Raw genomic sequence first — 19,281 nt, 5'->3', positions numbered from 1 at the left:
CCTTGGGAATTAACGACCACAACAACACCAGACTCTGGCATACAGGAAGCTCAGTCAACTGCAAGGGGGAAATAAACCATGGAACAGACAGACCTAGCCTCGTCTTCTCTTCAGCTCTAGTTTACCACAGTGGGACACCTCGGTTTCCATTGGAGTACAGGCTTGTCTACAAATCCACATGGTCACTTCCTGTCATGTCCTCATTATAGGAATGGTAATCCCACTCCTGTCTATTTGGCTTGGAATGACGATCTATGGATAGATGCTTGGCCCCTAGGATGGGGAGTAGGGATGGAAAAAGACTGGCTGAGTGTGACTTGGCTTTCCTCAGTGTTCGTGTGTGTTTGTCCGTCTGATAATGTGCATACATGTGTTTGAGAGAGTGCTTGCCAACCCTCCTGGTTTGACCTTTGACCTGGAGTCTTCTAGCATTAACCTTCACCCCCAAGTCAGCAGTAGAGCTATTTCAGGAGATTGAATTAATCCCTGAATGAAATCGATAACTTGAAACGTAAACAAAAAAGTAAAAGGAGTTTTATTATCGGGAATGTGTTCTCCCGGAATGAGCTCTGAGTTTACGCTTCTCAAGCGGGGAAGCAACGTTTGAATCACTTCCTTGTTACCCTCACCTGAAAAATGTTAATGTTTCTGTCTCCACCCTCATTAACCATCTCATTCCTCAACATCATAGACACTATTCTTGTGTTACCATACTTTCAAGTCTCATCCATCGCTCGGCTATTAGAGTGAGAAAGCCAGAAATGTATTTTTCCCCTCTGTCTTACCCCTTCACCCTGCCACCAGCTGTCTTCTCTGACCAGTAACTCTGTCCCACCCCTTCACCCTGCCACCAGCTGTCTTCTCTGACCAGTAACTCTGTCCCACCCCTTCACCCTGCCACCAGCTTTCTTCGCAGACCAGTAACTCTGTCTGTATGGCTGGTGGTCACATTTAGATTCCACTTTGTAGTTTCTGGCTAGCTATTGGCTAACCCCTCCCTAGTGACTGACCTAAAGTTTCACCAGTGGACGGAGCGGAGGAATCTAGCGGACGCTGTCACTGGGTGCCCATCGTGGTTGTCATAGTGATGTCATGCCAGCCTGCGCCCTCTGAGGGTAGACACAACGAGCAGCCCAATAATGACCCATGCAGTAAAGCATGATAGGAGAATTCCTCCTGGGGAATCCGGATGTGTCTGAATGGTCATGTGGTGGTGGTGGTGGTGGTGAACTTTTGAAACCTGACAGCCACCTCTGTCTCATTCAGAAGTCCGACACCCCCTGCACTTTGAATACCCTGACCTCTGCACCTCTGCCACCCCCGTTATGACCCTATGCTATTCACATAGTGATAAAACCTCCCAGATCCCAGACCCCACCCTCATGTCCCTGAGGCTCAGCTTGCCCCCCTCCCTCCACCACAGTTCTGCCTGCACACCTGTCCATGCCCTGAAACCCCCCAGTCCAGCAGAGAGGTTATCTATGAATAGCAATAGCTCACAAGGCCTCTATCTTGTGTGTGTGTGTGTGTGTGTGTGTGTGTGTGTGTGTGTGGTGGTTGGCACTGGCATCCCAGTCAGGCCTGAGGGGGTATTTTGGGGGGCTGAAATTGAACACTGGTCAGCAGCAGCAGGCATGTCTCAGGCCTCTGTCAACGCCTAGTAGAGCAGACGGAGAGGAACACACCTTTACACACACACTCACACACACAAGATACACTTCTGCAGCACACACACACAGTAAACCTGTTTGGCTCCTGGTAAATCTCACTTAAGACCTAGAGAGGCCTAATGGAGTGTGTCTGTGTGTGTCTGGCACTGGAGCGGAGATTCCTTCTTCATGGATTCCTCTCTACTGGGTAAGGAGAGATATCGTAGGGGGGGGGGGAAGAGGGAGAAACAGAGAGTTGGGGAAGGAGAGGTGTGAGATGGAGAGAGGGGGTGGATAAGTGACGGTACACAGAAAAATACACCACACACAGTCCCATACAGTCCCTCTCTTTCACACACACAGTAAACCCATTTGGCTCCTGGTAAATCTTGTTAAGACCCAGAGAGGCCTAATGGGGTGTGTGAGGGGGAGAGAGAGACTGTGTATTTTTCTGTGTGTTCTGTTACTTCTGGTAGTTGGTGGTGGAAAGTAGCATGACATCCTCTCTGCTCTGTGGGGTCGGGCTGTTACCCTCTGACCTGGGGACTAAAATGTCAACCTTCGGTCAGTGAAGTCAACTGGTTGATTCAGGGCAGCTACAGTAAAACATTCTATCCAGTTTGGCCTGTCAACAACTCCTGTGGTGAATACCACACTGACAGATCTAGAGGCTTTAGAGTTCAACCTTACGGAATATGGAACGGCATCCAGACTCTGGACGAGTCTTGCAGTGCTTGGCTGGTGCTTGGCTGGTGCTTGGCTGGTGCTTGGTTGGTGCTTGGTTGGTGCTTGGTTGGTGCTTGGTTGAATCAGTCCACAGCAAGGAGAAATGAGTGTGTAACTTTCTTTTTGATCTTCTGTTAGTCAGAACATCACCTCAGGGGGGCTTGGTTGACACGTGGAGAGTAGAATGTGCTGGTCAGTACTTGAGGTGTTGTCGGGAGGGAGAATATCACTGGAAATAGTGACACCATTGCTTTAGGACCTTTTAGTTTCAACCTTGCCACAGCAGGTGCTGCAGACTGTCTAGAAGGCATAAGAATAGAACTCGGGACTTCCCCGTCCTCTTAACGTATGGAACTTCTGACCACAGAAGTAGTGACTCGCTCTCCGTGTTGAATGAGACCCCGAACTCACCACAACTACGAGCTAAGAGTCTGTGACGAAATGTACTCCTGAAATGTACTCCCGGGACTCATGATCTATACAGCTTACAGTAAGGCCCCATGCCTGTTGTTTAATCACTGCCGGAGTTCTTTGAAGTCCTTGGCAGTCTTCTACTGTACAGCCCCTCCCCTTCCTGCTATTTCCTCTTCCTCGCTGCACTCCCCCTGACAGACTGCTGCTCATCTTGTTTAACGGGATTGTTCACTTCTTGTTAAACTTTTTATTTTTTAAAGAGTACATTATTTTCAACATACCTAGACACCCTAACTATTTGTAGGTTCTTTAGTATGTTTTTAGCATTTGGAGAATGCAGCAATTCTAGTGGAAATTGTTTATCAGTTAGCGGTTCAGGTCGAAAAGTAAACTATTCCTTTAAGACTCAAGTCCTCCTTATGGTGGGGGTCATGGATATAGTTTCTTCCTGCTGCACACACCCATTAGACATTCCACCAGAAGGTTGTAACTTCTGATCTGAGGCATGGTGTTAGACAGCATGGCAGTTGGCCAAGGGGGCAACTTTACAGTAGTTTTCATGGGCTAAATATGGGGGATGATGACGCTGTATAAAGGTATCACAGCATCCCTGAGGTCAAACAAACCCTCTGGTAGTTATCTGGTTGTGTTGATGGCATTGGGTCAGGCTAACCTCAGTCACAGAAGATAAGACGTCTGTCTGCACCACTACAGTAAACCAGGCCCCAAGGCTGCTGTTCCACTACAGTAAACCAGGCCCCAAGGCTGCTGTTCCACTACAGTAGACACTACAGTAAACCAGGCCCCAAGGCTGCTGTTCCACTACAGTAGACACTACAGTAAACCAGGCCCCAAGGCTGCTGTACCACTACAGTAGACACTACAGTAAACCAGGCCCCAAGGCTGCTGCACCACTACAGTAGACACTACAGTAAACCAGGCCCCAAGGCTGCTGTTCCACTACAGTAAACCAGGCCCCAAGGCTGCTGTACCACTACAGTAGACACTACAGTAAACCAGGCCCCAAGGCTGCTGCACCACTACAGTAGACACTAGAGTAAACCAGGCCCCAAGGCTGCTGTTCCACTACAGTAAACCAGGCCCCAAGGCTGCTGTTCCACTACAGTAGACACTACAGTAAACCAGGCCCCAAGGCTGCTGTTCCACTACAGTAAACCAGGCCCCAAGGCTGCTGTTCCACTACAGTAGACACTACAGTAAACCAGGCCCCAAGGCTGCTGTTCCACTACAGTAGACACTACAGTAAACCAGGCCCCAAGGCTGCTGTTCCACTACAGTAGACACTACAGTAAACCAGGCCCCAAGGCTGCTGTTCCACTACAGTAGACACTACAGTAAACCAGGCCCCAAGGCTGCTGTTCCACTACAGTAAACCAGGCCCCAAGGCTGCTGTTCCACTACAGTAGACACTACAGTAAACCAGGCCCCAAGGCTGCTGCACCACTACAGTAGACACTACAGTAAACCAGGCCCCAAGGCTGCTGTTCCACTACAGTAAACCAGGCCCCAAGGCTGCTGTTCCACTACAGTAGACACTACAGTAAACCAGGCCCCAAGGCTGCTGCACCACTACAGTAGACACTACAGTAAACCAGGCCCCAAGGCTGCTGTTCCACTACAGTAGACACTACAGTAAACCAGGCCCCAAGGCTGCTGTACCACTACAGTAAACCAGCCCACAAGGCTGCTGTACCACTACAGTAAACCAGCCCACAAGGCTGCTGTACCACTACAGTAAACCAGCCCACAAGGCTGCTGTACCACTACAGTAAACCAGGCCCCAAGGCTGCTGTACCACTACAGTAAACCAGCCCACAAGGCTGTTTCTCACTGTAAGAAGCACCGCTGTCATTCATTCTGTGGTGCAGGAAGGGCCACTGTTGCCACTGTTTCTGTGGTGCAGGAAGTGCCACTGTGTCCTAGACTAGAGGAAAGCCCTGTGCCATCAGGAAGTGCCACTGTCTCTGGCCTGGGTCCTTTTCATTTTTTGACACCTATGGTGTTGCCCCTACTCTTCTGGTTTTTCAGATCTGAGAGTATTGGACAGGCTAAATCCACATGGTGGAGGCTACAACATAGCCTTTGGGAGAACCAGGCAACGGCATTGATACCTACCCAGTCTTTTCAGATCTGTCAATACTGTCCCGGTCTTCTTCAGTGATAAAGCCAAAGTGTCAGGGCAGGGGTAGTGTTCAATAGGGCACACCATAGCAAAAAATGCAACAAGTGTTTCCTATTGGACAAGTTCAGATAGTACCTTGATGTTTCAAAAGTTTTTATATTTTTCCTGTTTTGTGCCTACTGGACACAACCAAGCTCTATTGCAAGAGGCTAGGGAGTGAAATGGAACCTGGTCCATAACTGTGATGTCCAGGAAGTGGTGATCATCCCTGTGGTGTAAGTGAAGGGAAATCCCCTGGTCCCGTGTGGGCCAGGATTAGGCAGCCAGGTGGCCGGGGTTAGTTATGGGAGTGGTGGGAGGAGTCAACTGACCAGATTAGCTGGTGACCTTGGCAACATCCTCTGACACAATGACGAGCCAAAGAGCTCGCTCTGACGCTCTCTCAGGTCCACAACAATTTCACTCCTCTCTCTCTCTTTCAAATTCAAAGGGGCTTTATTGCCATTGGAAACATGTTTACATTGCCAAAGCAAGTGAAGTAAACAAAAGTGAGAAGACGCAAAACATCAAACTATTAGAATTGAAAAGTAGATATTGAACTCAAAGGTTTAAAAAAAGAGATTAAGTGTTATATTATCAGCTCTTTCAAAACTCATTAAAATTGCTTTATTGGCATGACATAATGTACAGTACCAGTCAAATTTGGGGACACCTACTTATTCAAGGGTTTCTTTATTGTAAGATAGTGAAGACAAACTCTCAAATAATGTAGTAACCAAAAAAGTGTTAAAACAAATCAAAATATATTTGCTATTTGAGATTCTTCAAAGTAGCCACCCTTTGCCTTGACAGCTTTACACACTCTTGGCATTCTCTCAACCAGCTTCATGAGGATGGAATGCATTTCAATTAACAGGTGTGCCTTGTTAAGTTAATTTGTGTAATTTCTTTCCTCCTTAATGAGTTTGAAAAGTTTATTCAAGTGCAGTCGCAAAAAACCATCCAGCTCTATGATGAAACTGTCTGTCATGAGGACCGCCACAGGAATGGAAGACCCAGAGTTACCTGTCTGTCATGAGGACCGCCACAGGAATGGAAGACCCAGAGTTACCTGTCTGTCATGAGGACCGCCACAGGAATGGAAGACCCAGAGTTACCTGTCTGTCATGAGGACCACCACAGGAATGGAAGACCCAGAGTTACCTGTCTGTCATGAGGACCACCACAGGAATGGAAGACCCAGAGTTACCTGTCTGTCATGAGGACCGCCACAGGAATGGAAGACCCAGAGTTACCTGTCTGTCATGAGGACCGCCACAGGAATGGAAGACCCAGAGTTACCTGTCTGTCATGAGGACCGCCACAGGAATGGAAGACCCAGAGTTACCTGTCTGTCATGAGGACCACCACAGGAATGGAAGACCCAGAGTTACCTGTCTGTCATGAGGACCACCACAGGAATGGAAGACCCAGAGTTACCTGTCTGTCATGAGGACCGCCACAGGAATGGAAGACCCAGAGTTACCTGTCTGTCATGAGGACCGCCACAGGAATGGAAGACCCAGAGTTACCTGTCTGTCATGAGGACCGCCACAGGAATGGAAGACCCAGAGTTACCTGTCTGTCATGAGGACCGCCACAGGAATGGAAGACCCAGAGTTACCTGTCTGTCATGAGGACCGCCACAGGAATGGAAGACCCAGAGTTACCTGTCTGTCATGAGGACCGCCACAGGAATGGAAGACCCAGAGTTACCTGTCTGTCATGAGGACCGCCACAGGAATGGAAGACCCAGAGTTACCTGTCTGTCATGAGGACCGCCACAGGAATGGAAGACCCAGAGTTACCTGTCTGTCATGAGGACCACCACAGGAATGGAAGACCCAGAGTTACCTGTCTGTCATGAGGACCACCACAGGAATGGAAGACCCAGAGTTACCTGTCTGTCATGAGGACCACCACAGGAAAGGAAGACCCAGAGTTACCTGTCTGTCATGAGGACCACCACAGGAAAGGAAGACCCAGAGTTACCTGTCTGTCATGAGGACCACCACAGGAAAGGAAGACCCAGAGTTACCTCTGCTGCAGAGGATAAGTTAATTACAGTTACCTCTGCTGCAGAGGATAAGTTCATTAGAGTTACCTCTGCTGCAGAGGACAAGTTCATTAGAGTTACCTCTGCTGCAGAGGACAAGTTCATTAGAGTTACCTCTGCTGCAGAGGACAAGTTCATTAGAGTTACCTCTGCTGCAGAGGACAAGTTCATTAGAGTTACCAGCCTCAGAAATTGCAGCCCAAATAAATGCTTCACAGATTTCAAGTTACAGACACATCTCAACATCAACTGTTCAGAGGAGGCTGCTTATCATAATGACATGCGTCACCAATGCAGCCATATGTCTACAGTATGATGTCATTACTGACCTAATGGACATGTGCAATCAATGTGCCCCTTGTCGTCATACATCTGAAGCGGAGAATAGCGAAACGCACATCATTTGCATATTGATGAACTAGATATATACGTTCTCAGTTTAAACTGATGCACTAGGTCATGTATATGAGGCTAACCATAAGATGTTCCACATGATGTTTCTGACATGAAGTTGTTTAGTGCAAATCCAACCCGTGGATTCTAGGTACAGTACTATACATGGAAATAAGGAGCTGGCAATTTGTGGGCGAATTAACAATGTCAAAGGAAAATAATGTGTTGTGCGTTGGGGGGAGCGTTGTAATTCTACCTTGTTTATTTTCTGAGAATGATTTTTAGACTACTGAGACAAAATCAGAAGGTCAATGGCATGGAGGAGGATTGCAGAGATGTTGTGCAAATCTATCTCACTATCAACAATGTTTGCAAGTCAAAGCCACAATGTCCCAAAGTACCCATTCATGTCCATGTAGGCCAATGTATTTTACAGGAAGTGAGTTATAATCATCAATGCCATGACACAAGTAGAATTAAAGAGCCATAACCATAATCCAATTGGTAGCATATTACATAGGAAATTCATGCGTAAATGTGCTGCATGGTCATTCTGACGTCTGCATTGGCTGTGCACCATTTATGGCGATAGGACCTCTGCAGAAGTAAGGGCATTTATACTTCTTGTGCTTCGCAGAGCAGTACAGAGCTGTTGTGAAAGAAGTTGTCAAGGAACAAGTCAGTCAGTTTGTGTTTATACAGGACCTCCTGTCCCCACCTACCGTCAACCAATCATGTCAATGCGGAGCTCTCCAGAGCCATCCGCATTGTTACAAAATTTGAGAGGCGGATTTGACCTCTGCGTGCCTCTGGAGGTGTCACGTGTCCGTACGGCGCCTCCGCACCACATTTATGGCTGAAGCATAAATTGGCTCTTAGTTTATCATTTATAATGCGTGTTACTGGGGATTTCTATCCTTTGGTAGGCAAATTTCACAATTTAATTGACTCAACACATTCACAAATGGTGGCTTCGATCACAGTTTTGAGATATAGGTTGCTTGAGGTTCATAGCTAACAGGCAGCACAAACAAACATTGTTGTGCAAATCTCTCTTCACCCACCATCAACACCAAGAATCTATGCAATTGTCCTTCATACCTTATGATTTTGTCTCTATAGAATTGGAAATGCAGACACCGCAACGATTTGTCTTTCCTCCATCTTTTTTTGGTTTGCCCGGAAATAATGACAGGCGGAACTATGTTTAATGATGGGAAGACTTTCAAAGCAAACATCTGCTCCAAACCTGACTTTTCAACGACAGCGGTGGCCGCGAGTAATTTGCATAAAGTAGAGCTGAACTTTCTCTATCGCTCTGCTAGCAGGGTTCGCGCCGCTAACCTTCCCACAATTCCCTGCGCATTGCTCAGCGTGCTCCCATTGAAAATGAATGGGGCGGAACTTCGTCGGGCGAATTCGGAAGTAGTGGAAACGGTACATTACTTCTGCCTCATGCACCAAGTCATGTTACTCCTATGACCAGAGAAAGTGAAATATTCCTCTATAAAACCTGTTGAACAAAGTGTTGACAGTGCTGAATAACAACTTTAACAAGAACTTACTCATAAAAACTGCAGCTCTTTGCTGTTTTCGTTGAGTCTCTCGCTAGTCATGGTTTTACAAGTTTTTAAAATCTCACATGATCAACTTTCATGTGCGTTTGAGGCCTCGTTTTCCAGTCGAGGCGCAAGGAAACTACTGATACGGTGATCTGAGCTATCTGATTGGCTAGTGGTAGACCTGTAGATGCACTTGATTTACTCTTTGGTCCTGCCTGCTAGGCAGAATTCTACCTTCAGACATGAGATGTTTCAAAATGGGAACACTCTGCCTTCCCGGCGCTACGGCTGCTGAATCAAGTGCAACTACCCTTAACAGCACGAAGCAAATACAAACAATAGGACACACGGCTTTATTGTTGTGTTTTTCAAAATGGTCCATCGGTAACTATGGTGAAATAGTCATCAGCTCTTCATTGCACTATCGCTCCCCTAGTCATCAGCTCTTCATTCCACTATCGCTCCCCTAGTCATCAGCTCTTCATTGCACTATCGCTCCCCTAGTCATCAGCTCTTCATTGCACTATCGCCCCCCTAGTCATCAGCTCTTCATTGCACTATCGCTCCCCTAGTCATCTCCCCTAGTCATCTCCCCTAGTCATCAGCTCTTCATTCCACTATCGCTCCCCTAGTCATCAGCTCTTCATTGCACTATCGCTCCCCTAGTCATCTCCCCTAGTCATCAGCTCTTCATTGCACTATCGCTCCCCTAGTCATCAGCTCTTCATTGCACTATCGCCCCCCTAGTCATCAGCTCTTCATTGCACTATCGCTCCCCTAGTCATCTCCCCTAGTCATCAGCTCTTCATTCCACTATCGCTCCCCTAGTCATCAGCTCTTCATTCCACTATCGCTCCCCTAGTCATCAGCTCTTCATTGCACTATCGCTCCCCTAGTCATCAGCTCTTCATTGCACTATCGCTCCCCAAGTCATCTCCCCAAGTCATCTCCCCAAGTCATCTCCCCAAGTCATCTCCCCTAGTCATCTCCCCTAGTCATCAGCTCTTCATTGCACTATCGCTCCCCAAGTCATCTCCCCTAGACATCAGCTCTTCATTGCCCTTCGCTCCCTCCTTTTCACTTCAATGTAATGCTTACTTTTATGTTCTTCTCCTCTTTACCCCTCTTCCTTTTAATGATGAAAGCTCTTCTAAAAGCTGACGTCTGCTGTTTTTGTTTTCTATTGTTGAATGAGTCAGAGGTTATAATGTTAAAGAATACAGAAGTGAAAGTTTTTAAGGTTTCAGTTTCTCAGAATCCTGGACTTTCAATGGAAATGTTCCCTTAAATGCTTTTTAGTGAAGGACTATGCTCAGTCTGGGTTTGGGAAACTGACCCTGAACAGAAGACACTTAAGCCTTGTTCACACTGCAGGCCTTAATGCTGAAATCTGTTTTGGAATAGTGACTGTCCAAACAGCAAGTGACCAAATCAGATTTGTGTGTGTTCAGACAGCAGTCATTTGTTGACGTGGCTATGCTAGTTGTTATAGTAACGACGGGTGTGTGCCAGTGGTGTCGGCTGATTGGTGGTTGCGCTCGTGCTTCCTATCACTCAGAAGTTATGTAACAAGCTAAGGTGACGACAATGCCTCAGTTGTTTTGAATGTTCAAATTCATAGAGGAAGAACACTTTTAAAACCTCAATGGATAAGATAATCAAACTTTCAAAACAAGTGTTTTTTGGCTAGCCACAGCAGTCAGCTAGCTTGGCTAGCCACAGCAGTCAGCTAGCTTGGCTAGCCACAGCAGTCAGCTAGCTAGGCTAGCCACAGCAGTCAGCTAGCTAGGCTAGCCACAGCAGTCAGCTAGCTAGGCTAGCCACAGCAGTCAGCTAGCTAGGCTAGCCACAGCAGTCAGCTAGCTAGGCTAGCCACAGCAGTCAGCTAGCTAAGCTGTTTATCTTTCTCGCACATTAATTTGTTTGTAAACAGTTGACAGGGTAGCGAACTAGCTTGTTATGTTCTTGTCAAACTGTCAACAGAGTAGCTAGCAGGCAACAAGATATGCCAAATAAATCTGATTTGACCGTTGTCGCATGGCCTACGAAGGTGGCTTGAAGTTTCAGATTCCATGTGGCTTTTGGCTGTTCAGACTGGAGGAAAAATAACAGATTCAAATCAGATGTGCAAAAAAAAAATGGATTTGAGTAACTTCAACCTGCCAATGTGAACAAGGCTACACTATCCCTCTCCACAAATGAATTATTTTCCTGTGAGATGACAAATGACATTGCACAAGCCCTGTTTTGAAACTGACATGTGCTTTATCAGGGTAGTATACAATATTTAGTGTCATTTAGAAAATTCCACCAGAGAGAGTCAGAGTTGAACAGCTTAACGCTTCAAAGTTCTCCATGTTGAACTAGGAGATGGACACGCAGAGCCTTTCGTATGCTTGTCAGCTGGTCTCTGCCAGAGAAGGAGGAGACACATGGCTTTGACAGCCTGCCTAAAAATAGACAAGTGTATTACCAGTTATATCTTTCCAATTGATTTGGAGGAACGATATATCATTCATTTTTGTAGGTCGGTAGATTATATCATTTGACCTTTATTTAAGCAGGGCTTCGCCATTAAGACTAGGGTCTCTTTAAGTAAAGTATTACTGTGTGTGATATTTGACTGTGCTCTCCCAGGTCCTGCAGTAGCCCTGTAGTGCTCATGTATTCACCCAGGGTTGTTTGTCTTTCTGTCAGGTCCTTCAGAAGCCCTGTAGTGCTCATGTATTCACCCAGGGTTGTTTGTCTTTCTGTCAGGTCCTTCAGAAGCCCTGTAGTGCTCATGTATTCACCCAGGGTTGTTTGTCTTTCTGTCAGGTCCTTCAGAAGCCCTGTAGTACTTATGTATTCACCCAGGGTTGTTTGTCTTTCTGTCAGGTCCTTCAGAAGCCCTGTAGTGCTCATGTATTCACCCAGGGTTGTTTGTCTTTCTGTCAGGTCCTTCAGAAGCCCTGTAGTGCTCATGTATTCACCCAGGGTTGTTTGTCTTTCTGTCAGGTCCTTCAGAAGCCCTGTAGTGCTCATGTATTCACCCAGGGTTGTTTGTCTTTCTGTCAGGTCCTTCAGAAGCCCTGTAGTGCTCATGTATTCACCCAGGGTTGTTTGTCTTTCTGTCAGGTCCTTCAGAAGCCCTGTAGTACTTATGTATTCACCCAGGGTTGTTTGTCTTTCTGTCAGGTCCTTCAGAAGCCCTGTAGTGCTCATGTATTCACCCAGGGTTGTTTGTCTTTCTGTCAGGTCCTTCAGAAGCCCTGTAGTGCTCATGTATTCACCCAGGGTTGTTTGTCTTTCTGTCAGGTCCTTCAGAAGCCCTGTAGTGCTCATGTATTCACCCAGGGTTGTTTGTCTTTCTGTCAGGTCCTTCAGAAGCCCTGTAGTGCTCATGTATTCACCCAGGGTTGTTTGTCTTTCTGTCAGGTCCTTCAGAAGCCCTGTAGTGCTCATGTATTCACCCAGGGTTGTTTGTCTTTCTGTCAGGTCCTTCAGAAGCTGGGTAAAGCTGATGAGACCAGGGACACAGCGTTCGAGGAGGGTGTGGCTAACTTCAACAAGCAGATGGTGAGAGTCCCGACTCTTCCAACTCTTTCTCCTCCCTCTCTCATTGAGATGGTGAACCAACTGTTGTGGCCCAATGTTCCGTTCCCTCCCCTCCCAGCCTAGCCCACACACACACACACACACACACACACACACACACACAAAAACGGATCCATAACTGTCCTGAACCGTATTGGGCTGGTTAAGATAGTCTTTTCACAATATCCTTTCCAGTATGGTTCCAGCAACTGTTGTTTGTGTAACCAGGGCAGCACAGTACAGCTTGGCTCAGTTTGGTTCAGTAATGTGAAAATGGCATCATGCTCACAATCCCAGTCCAACCCATTGTTGTATTTTCCAGGCCGAGGGCACCAAACTGCAGAAAGACTTGAGGGCCTACCTGGCAGCAGTTAAAAGTAAGAAGCATGTCTGTCTGTGAGTGTGTTTGTACACTACACGTGTGTGTGTGCAAGTATCCTGTAACTTATTATTAGGTTTTACAGTAATATCTGTCAGTTTCTATCTTGTCTATTTTGGAGTGACACAGTTGTAGTGTTCACACACATTAATACACTCAGACCTCTTCCTGTCATTCGCCCAGTTTCATTTCAGTTTTTGGTCTGCCTCTCGTCTGCCTGTCGTCTGTCTGTCTGCATGTCTGTCTGTCTGCCTGTCTGTCTGTCTCTGTGATCCTCAGCCATGCATGATGCGTCCAAGCGTCTGCAGGACTGTCTGGCGGATATGTACGAGCCAGAGTGGTTTGGCAAGGAGGAGGTGGATACCATCGCAGAGGTGAGAGAGACTAGCACAGTTGGTGTGTGTGATCTATGGGAATTCAGGATGAATGACTACCTGTTCCTCTGTGAAAGAGGTGCACAAAACTTCAGAGGTTGAATTAAAAGTATAATTGAAAATGTAGAAATGAACATGAGAACTTCAGATCAATTCTATTGGTTGTTTGAGTAAAAAGAGAATCGAAAAGGGAACTAGTGTCTAGTTTCCTCCTTCCATTTCATCACTGTCACATTCACTTCTTCTCAATGCAACACATACTCCTCTCTCTCTCACTGCATGTCTCTTTCCCTCCATCTCTCCATCCTTCCGCCTGTAGGAGATGATAGAGAAGGAGATGGACTATTGCATGGAGGTAAAGGCCAGCTAGCTCAGTAGCTCATTCATGACTGTGTAGACTGGTGATGAATGAGGACTAGTGGGTATAGCTGTGGCCTACACTAGATCTATAGCTAGAAGACATGGCACTAGTTTCAGATTAGCTCTGAACTGCACTGTTAGTGGAGCTGTTATTGGGGTGGGGGTGGGTGTATGCGTGGGTGTTTGCATTTGTGAGTGTGTTGTTTGACTCTGCTGTGTGTATTGTAGGAGACAGACATCCTGTGGTCAGATTACCACGACAAGCTTGTGGACAATTCCATGATTGCCATGGATAACTATCTGGCCCAGTTTCCTGACATTAAGGTATGTGTCACTGCAGTCAGGTGCTCAGTGATGAGGGTGTGTGTTTGGCCATTTTGTGAAAAATGAAACTCCATAATAAATAAATATAAACGTTTGTATAACATTTTGATTGATTTTTCACAACATTAACAAATGGTACCAGTATGTATACTCTGTTCTGAGGGCTCTAACAGAACAGACTACACATACCGGTACCGAGGGCTCTAACAGAAGACTACACATACACTTCTGGTACCGAGGGCTCTAACAGAACAGATTACACATATTGGTACCGAGGGCTCTAACAGAACAGACTACACATACTGGTACCGAGGGCTCTAACAGAACAGATTACACATATTGGTACCGAGGGCTCTAACAGAAGACTACACATACACTTCTGGTACCGAGGGCTCTAACAGAACAGACTACACATACCGGTACCGAGGGCTCTAACAGAACAGATTACACATACTGGTACCGAGGGCTCTAACAGAAGACTACACATACACTTCTGGTACCGAGGGCTCTAACAGAACAGACTACACATACCGGTACCGAGGGCTCTAACAGAACAGATTACACATACCGGTACCGAGGGCTCTAACAGAACAGATTACACATACTGGTAACAAGGGCTCTAACAGAAGACTACACATACTGGTACCGAGGGCTCTAACAGAACAGACTACACATACTGGTACCGAGGGCTCTAACAGAAGACTACACATACTGGTACCGAGGGCTCTAACAGAACAGACTACACATACTGATACAGAGGGCTCTAACAGAACAGACTACACATACTGGTACTGAGGGCTCTAACAGAACAGACTACACATACACTTCTGGTACCGAGGGCTCTAACAGAACAGACTACACATACTCTATACAATCCATATGGTGGAAGTTCAGAGTTACAGCGTGATTAAAATGTAATGGTAATGTTCCTCTGTTTGTGGAGACTGCATTCACCGTAAACGCTGCAAATGTCTGCTCAATAGGAAATCACCTTTACATTTTCTGGTGTGCAATCTTTAATGTTTCAGCGATCCTGGTTTTAAATGGAGCCCTGAAACAGCTCAGATCCCAGACCAGTTAGAGGATACATCAATACATACATTTGATTGATTGGTTCTCAAGAAGCTGCAGCCTTCTATCTATCAGTGACTCTGTGGGTATGTTTGTCTGGTGTCTCTGACCAGGCACGCATCGCTAAGCGGGACAGGAAGATGACCGACTACGACAGTGCGAGGCATCACTTTGGCTCCCTACAGAAGGGCAAGAAGCAGGACCAGGCCAAGATCGCCAAGGTAAGATGGCCGCCGCTGCATCGTTTCCTGGGTTCATTACGGTATCACACTGCTGAGCCAAACCAATGCTGAGCCAGTAGTACTGGGATGGCCTGGTTTTCCATCCGCCATCGTTTAAAATAACAAATAATATATGCCATTTATTAGACGCTTTTATCCAAAGCAACTTAGTCATGGATGCCTACCTGTTACGTACGGTTGGTCCCGGGAGTCAAACGCACTATCCTGGCGTTGCAAGCACCATGCTCTACCAACTACAGAGGACCAGCGTTTCTGGAACCTTCTAGGAAGGAACAGAACAATGTAAAGAGAAAATATCCAGGCCAGTTCAGGTCGGCTCTATAATGTGACTCAGTCATGACTCTATAAAGGCCTTAACAAAGCTAATGCAAATACCCACATTATGATGTCTGATGTCAGTAAGCAACATTCTGCATTGCAATTTTGGCGAGGCGTGTTTTGCTATGCTTGGCACATGCTCCCATGGGCTTAGGCTATACCAGTTGAAATAAGCAACCAATCAACCTATTGGGGGAAAAAAGTCTCATTAACCTGTTTTTCATGTGTGTGTGTTTGATTGGGTGTTAATGTACAATATGGAAATACTCTTGCCCTATTTCAAAACTCTCTCAAACATGCCTGTCTGAATTGCTAACCTGCCTGTCTGAATTGCTAACCTGCCTGTCAAACTACACTGCTCAAAAAAATAAAGGGAACACTTAAACAACACAATGTAACTCCAAGTCAATCACACTTCTGTGAAATCAAACTGTCCACTTAGGAAGCAACACTGATTGACAATAAATGTCACATGCTGTTGTGCAAATGGAATAGACAACGGGTGGAAATTATAGGCATTTAGCAAGACACCCCCAATAAAGGAGTGGTTCTGCAGGTGGTGACCACAGACCACTTCTCAGTTCCTATGCTTCCTGGCTGATGTTTTGGTGACTTTTGAATGCTGGCGGTGCTTTCACTCTAGTGGTAGCATGAGACGGAGTCTACAACCCACACAAGTGGCTCAGGTAGTGCAGCTCATCCAGGATGGCACATCAATGCGAGATGTGGCAAGAAGGTTTGCTCTGTCTGTCAGCATAGTGTCCAGAGCATGGAGGCGCTACCAGGAGACAGGCCAGTCCATCAGGAGACGTGGAGGAGGCCGTAGGAGGCCAACAACCCAGCAGCAGTACCGCTACCTCCGCCTTTGTGCAAGGAGGAGCAGGAGGAGCACTGCCAGAGCCCTGAAAAATGACCTCCAGCAGGCCACAAATGTGCATGTGTCTGCTCAAACTGTCAGAAACAGACTTCATGAGGGTGGTATGAGGGCCCGATGTCCACAGGTGGGGGTTGTGCTTACAGCCCAACACCGTGCAGGACGTTTGGCATTTGCCAGAGAACACCAAGATTGGCAAATTCGCCACTAGCGCCCTGTGCTCTTCACAGATGAAAGCAGGTTCACACTGAGCACATGTGACAGTCTGGAGACGCCGTGGAGAACGTTCTGCTGCCTGCAACAACCTCTAGCATGACCGGTTTGACGGTGGGTCAGTCATGGTGTGGGGTGGCATTTCTTTGGGGGGCCGCACAGCCCTCCATGTGCTCGCCAGAGGTAGCCTGACTGCCATTAGGTACTGTAAGATCCTCAGACCCCTTGTGAGACCATATGCTGGTGCGGTTGGCCCTGGGTTCCTCCTAATGCAAGACAATGCTAGACCTCATGTGGCTGGAGTGTGTCAAGAGGAAGGCATTGATGCTATGGACTGGCCCGCCCGTTCCCCAGACCTGAATCCGATTGAGCACATCTGGGACATCATGTCTCGCTCCATCCACCAACTGTTGCACCACAGACTGTCCAGGAGTTGGCGGATGCTTTAGCCCAGGTCTGGGAGGAGATCCCTCAGGAGACCATCCGCTACCTCATCAGGAGCATGCCCAGGCGTTGTAGGGAGGTCATACAGGCACGTGGAGGCCACACACACTACTGAGCCTCATTTTGACTTGTTTTAAGGACATTACACCAAAGTTGGATCAGCCTGTAGTGTGGTTTTCCACTTTAATTTTGAGTGTGACTCCAAATCCAGACCTCCATGGGTTGATGAATTTGATTTCCATTGATCATTTTTGCGTGATTCTGTTGTCAGCACATTCAACTATGTAAAGAAAAAAGTATTTAATAAGAATATTTCATTCATTCAGATCTAGGATGTGTTATTTTAGTGTTCCCTTTATTTTTTTGAGCAGTGTATTTGTCTTGCTTCTCTCTCGCTCTGTCTGTTCGTCCGTCTGCATGGCTAGCCGATGTCTCTTGTGGAGAAGGCTGCCCCAGGTTGGGCCCAGGGGATTCTGTCTGCTCATCAAATAGCCCAAACTAACCTGACCAGAAACCAGGTGACTGATGTCTAACTAACTCACCCTCTCACCCCTGTCACACTTCGCCCTGACCCCCCCCCCGCCATGCCTTCAACACTCACTTGTCATTCACCCATTCTGAGTTCTAATTCTATATTCTATGCCACCACGCCCTAACATTCTGTCTGTATTCCATGTCGTTCTTTAGTTTGATTGTAGATAATGTGCTTTCTTTTGAGTAACATATACTAACAAACATGGTACTGTAGAATTGTTTAACCTCTGTGGATGTGTCATGGTGTCTGTCCAAGCATATACTAACATTGTTTAACCTCTGTGGATGTGTCATGGTGTCTGTCCAGGCAGAGGAGGAGTTAGGGAGAGCTCAGAAAGTATTTGAGGAGATCAACGTAGATCTGCAGGATGAGCTTCCACAGCTGTGGAACAGGTGAGAATTCTCCACCCTCTCACTGATGCTACCAGGCTGACACAATCTCCTTCCCTCTGTCTTTCTGAAGAGCCACCCACTTACAACCACTGTTATCACGTTGTCTCTTCCACATGTCATCACAGACAGTCAGACACACACACACACACACACACACACAGAGTGTTGCCAGCCACCATGTTAACACGTTCTCTCTTCCACATGTCATCACAGACAGACAGACACACACACACACACACACACACAGAGTGTTGCCAGCCACCATGTTAACACGTTCTCTCTCTCCTCTCTACTCTTCTCTCTAGTCGTGTTGGCTTCTATGTTAACACATTCCAGAGTATGGCTGGATATCAGCAGAGGTTCCACAAAGACATGGGAAAGGTGAGAGGGAGAGCTGGGTGCCCACCGTCAGTACACGGGACTGATTGATAAATACATGTCTAGACTGATTAATTGACTTCCTCCAATCTTTCTGTTTGCAGCTGAACCAGGACCTGAATGATGTCATGACCAAACTGGATGAGCAGAGGCTGGCCAAGTGAGTGAGACTTGACATGATACCAATGTGTTGCGATTACCAGTGGACTATTGTACATATGATAGTGTTCATCTATGGCGTACCTGTCTACTTTGCCCCACTGTTATATGTACCTGTACAATCTACCTCTGTCTGGTGCACCTTTTAGGAACTTTATGGTAATTGTAGAGAAATGAGGTCCAATGCAATGCATACACAGGGTTGGGCAGTAACGGATTACATGACGACACAGCGAATGTGTTTGATGGATTGTGGGGAAAGAGCAGGAATAGGTTTTTGTAGGCTACAGTCAAAGTTGTGTCTTCCAATGGAGTGACTGCTGTCGGCATCCAAAGATGATCCAACTTGAGTAAACGCTTGGAGGTCAGGATGACAGCAGTGGTGTAGTGTAATTTGATACGGATATCACTTATTATTGATCAAAGCCATTCCATGAGCGCAGCATTTATTTTTCAACTCAAATCAATGAGCCCAATCAGTCCTCCATGACAACAGAGTAGGGTTGGCTAATAAGTCCTTAGTTTTGGTGCTCAGATACAACAATTTGGCTGATCTATACTTCCATATTTCCAAGTCCTATTCTTTCCGATCAAGGGGTATAACATTTATTGGAATGACTGGAATTCTGATAGAATTTGGTTCATGATGTAAGGATATAA

The 19,281-nt window shown here is 46.6% G+C and overlaps 1 protein-coding gene across 11 annotated transcripts in view; it reads left to right on the top strand.

The window, feature by feature from the left end:
• The window catches only part of LOC110495549 (myc box-dependent-interacting protein 1), a 41,515-nt gene that overhangs the window by 1,390 nt on the left and 20,844 nt on the right, over nt 1-19,281 (top strand). For 6 of the 11 annotated variants that reach the window (XM_090207446.1, XM_090207445.1, XM_090207441.1 and 3 more), the window contains exons 2-9: nt 12,460-12,540; nt 12,881-12,935; nt 13,217-13,311; nt 13,900-13,995; nt 15,180-15,287; nt 17,999-18,084; nt 18,390-18,465; nt 18,567-18,622. In XM_090207446.1, the coding sequence (XP_090063572.1) occupies nt 12,460-12,540; nt 12,881-12,935; nt 13,217-13,311; nt 13,900-13,995; nt 15,180-15,287; nt 17,999-18,084; nt 18,390-18,465; nt 18,567-18,622 (653 nt within the window). Of the gene's footprint in view, nt 1-12,459; nt 12,541-12,880; nt 12,936-13,216; nt 13,312-13,899; nt 13,996-15,179; nt 15,288-17,582; nt 17,676-17,998; nt 18,085-18,389; nt 18,466-18,566; nt 18,623-19,281 lie in introns of all 11 variants that reach the window. The other 5 variants (XM_090207440.1, XM_090207436.1, XM_090207443.1 and 2 more) reach the window with 1 other exon arrangement.

This window comes from Oncorhynchus mykiss, chromosome 18 (genome assembly GCF_057628025.1).
Source record: "Oncorhynchus mykiss isolate SJ-2025 chromosome 18, ASM5762802v1, whole genome shotgun sequence".
In the NCBI taxonomy this organism is placed as follows: Eukaryota; Metazoa; Chordata; class Actinopteri; order Salmoniformes; family Salmonidae; genus Oncorhynchus; species Oncorhynchus mykiss.
This window is presented reverse-complemented; position numbering and strand designations above follow the sequence as displayed.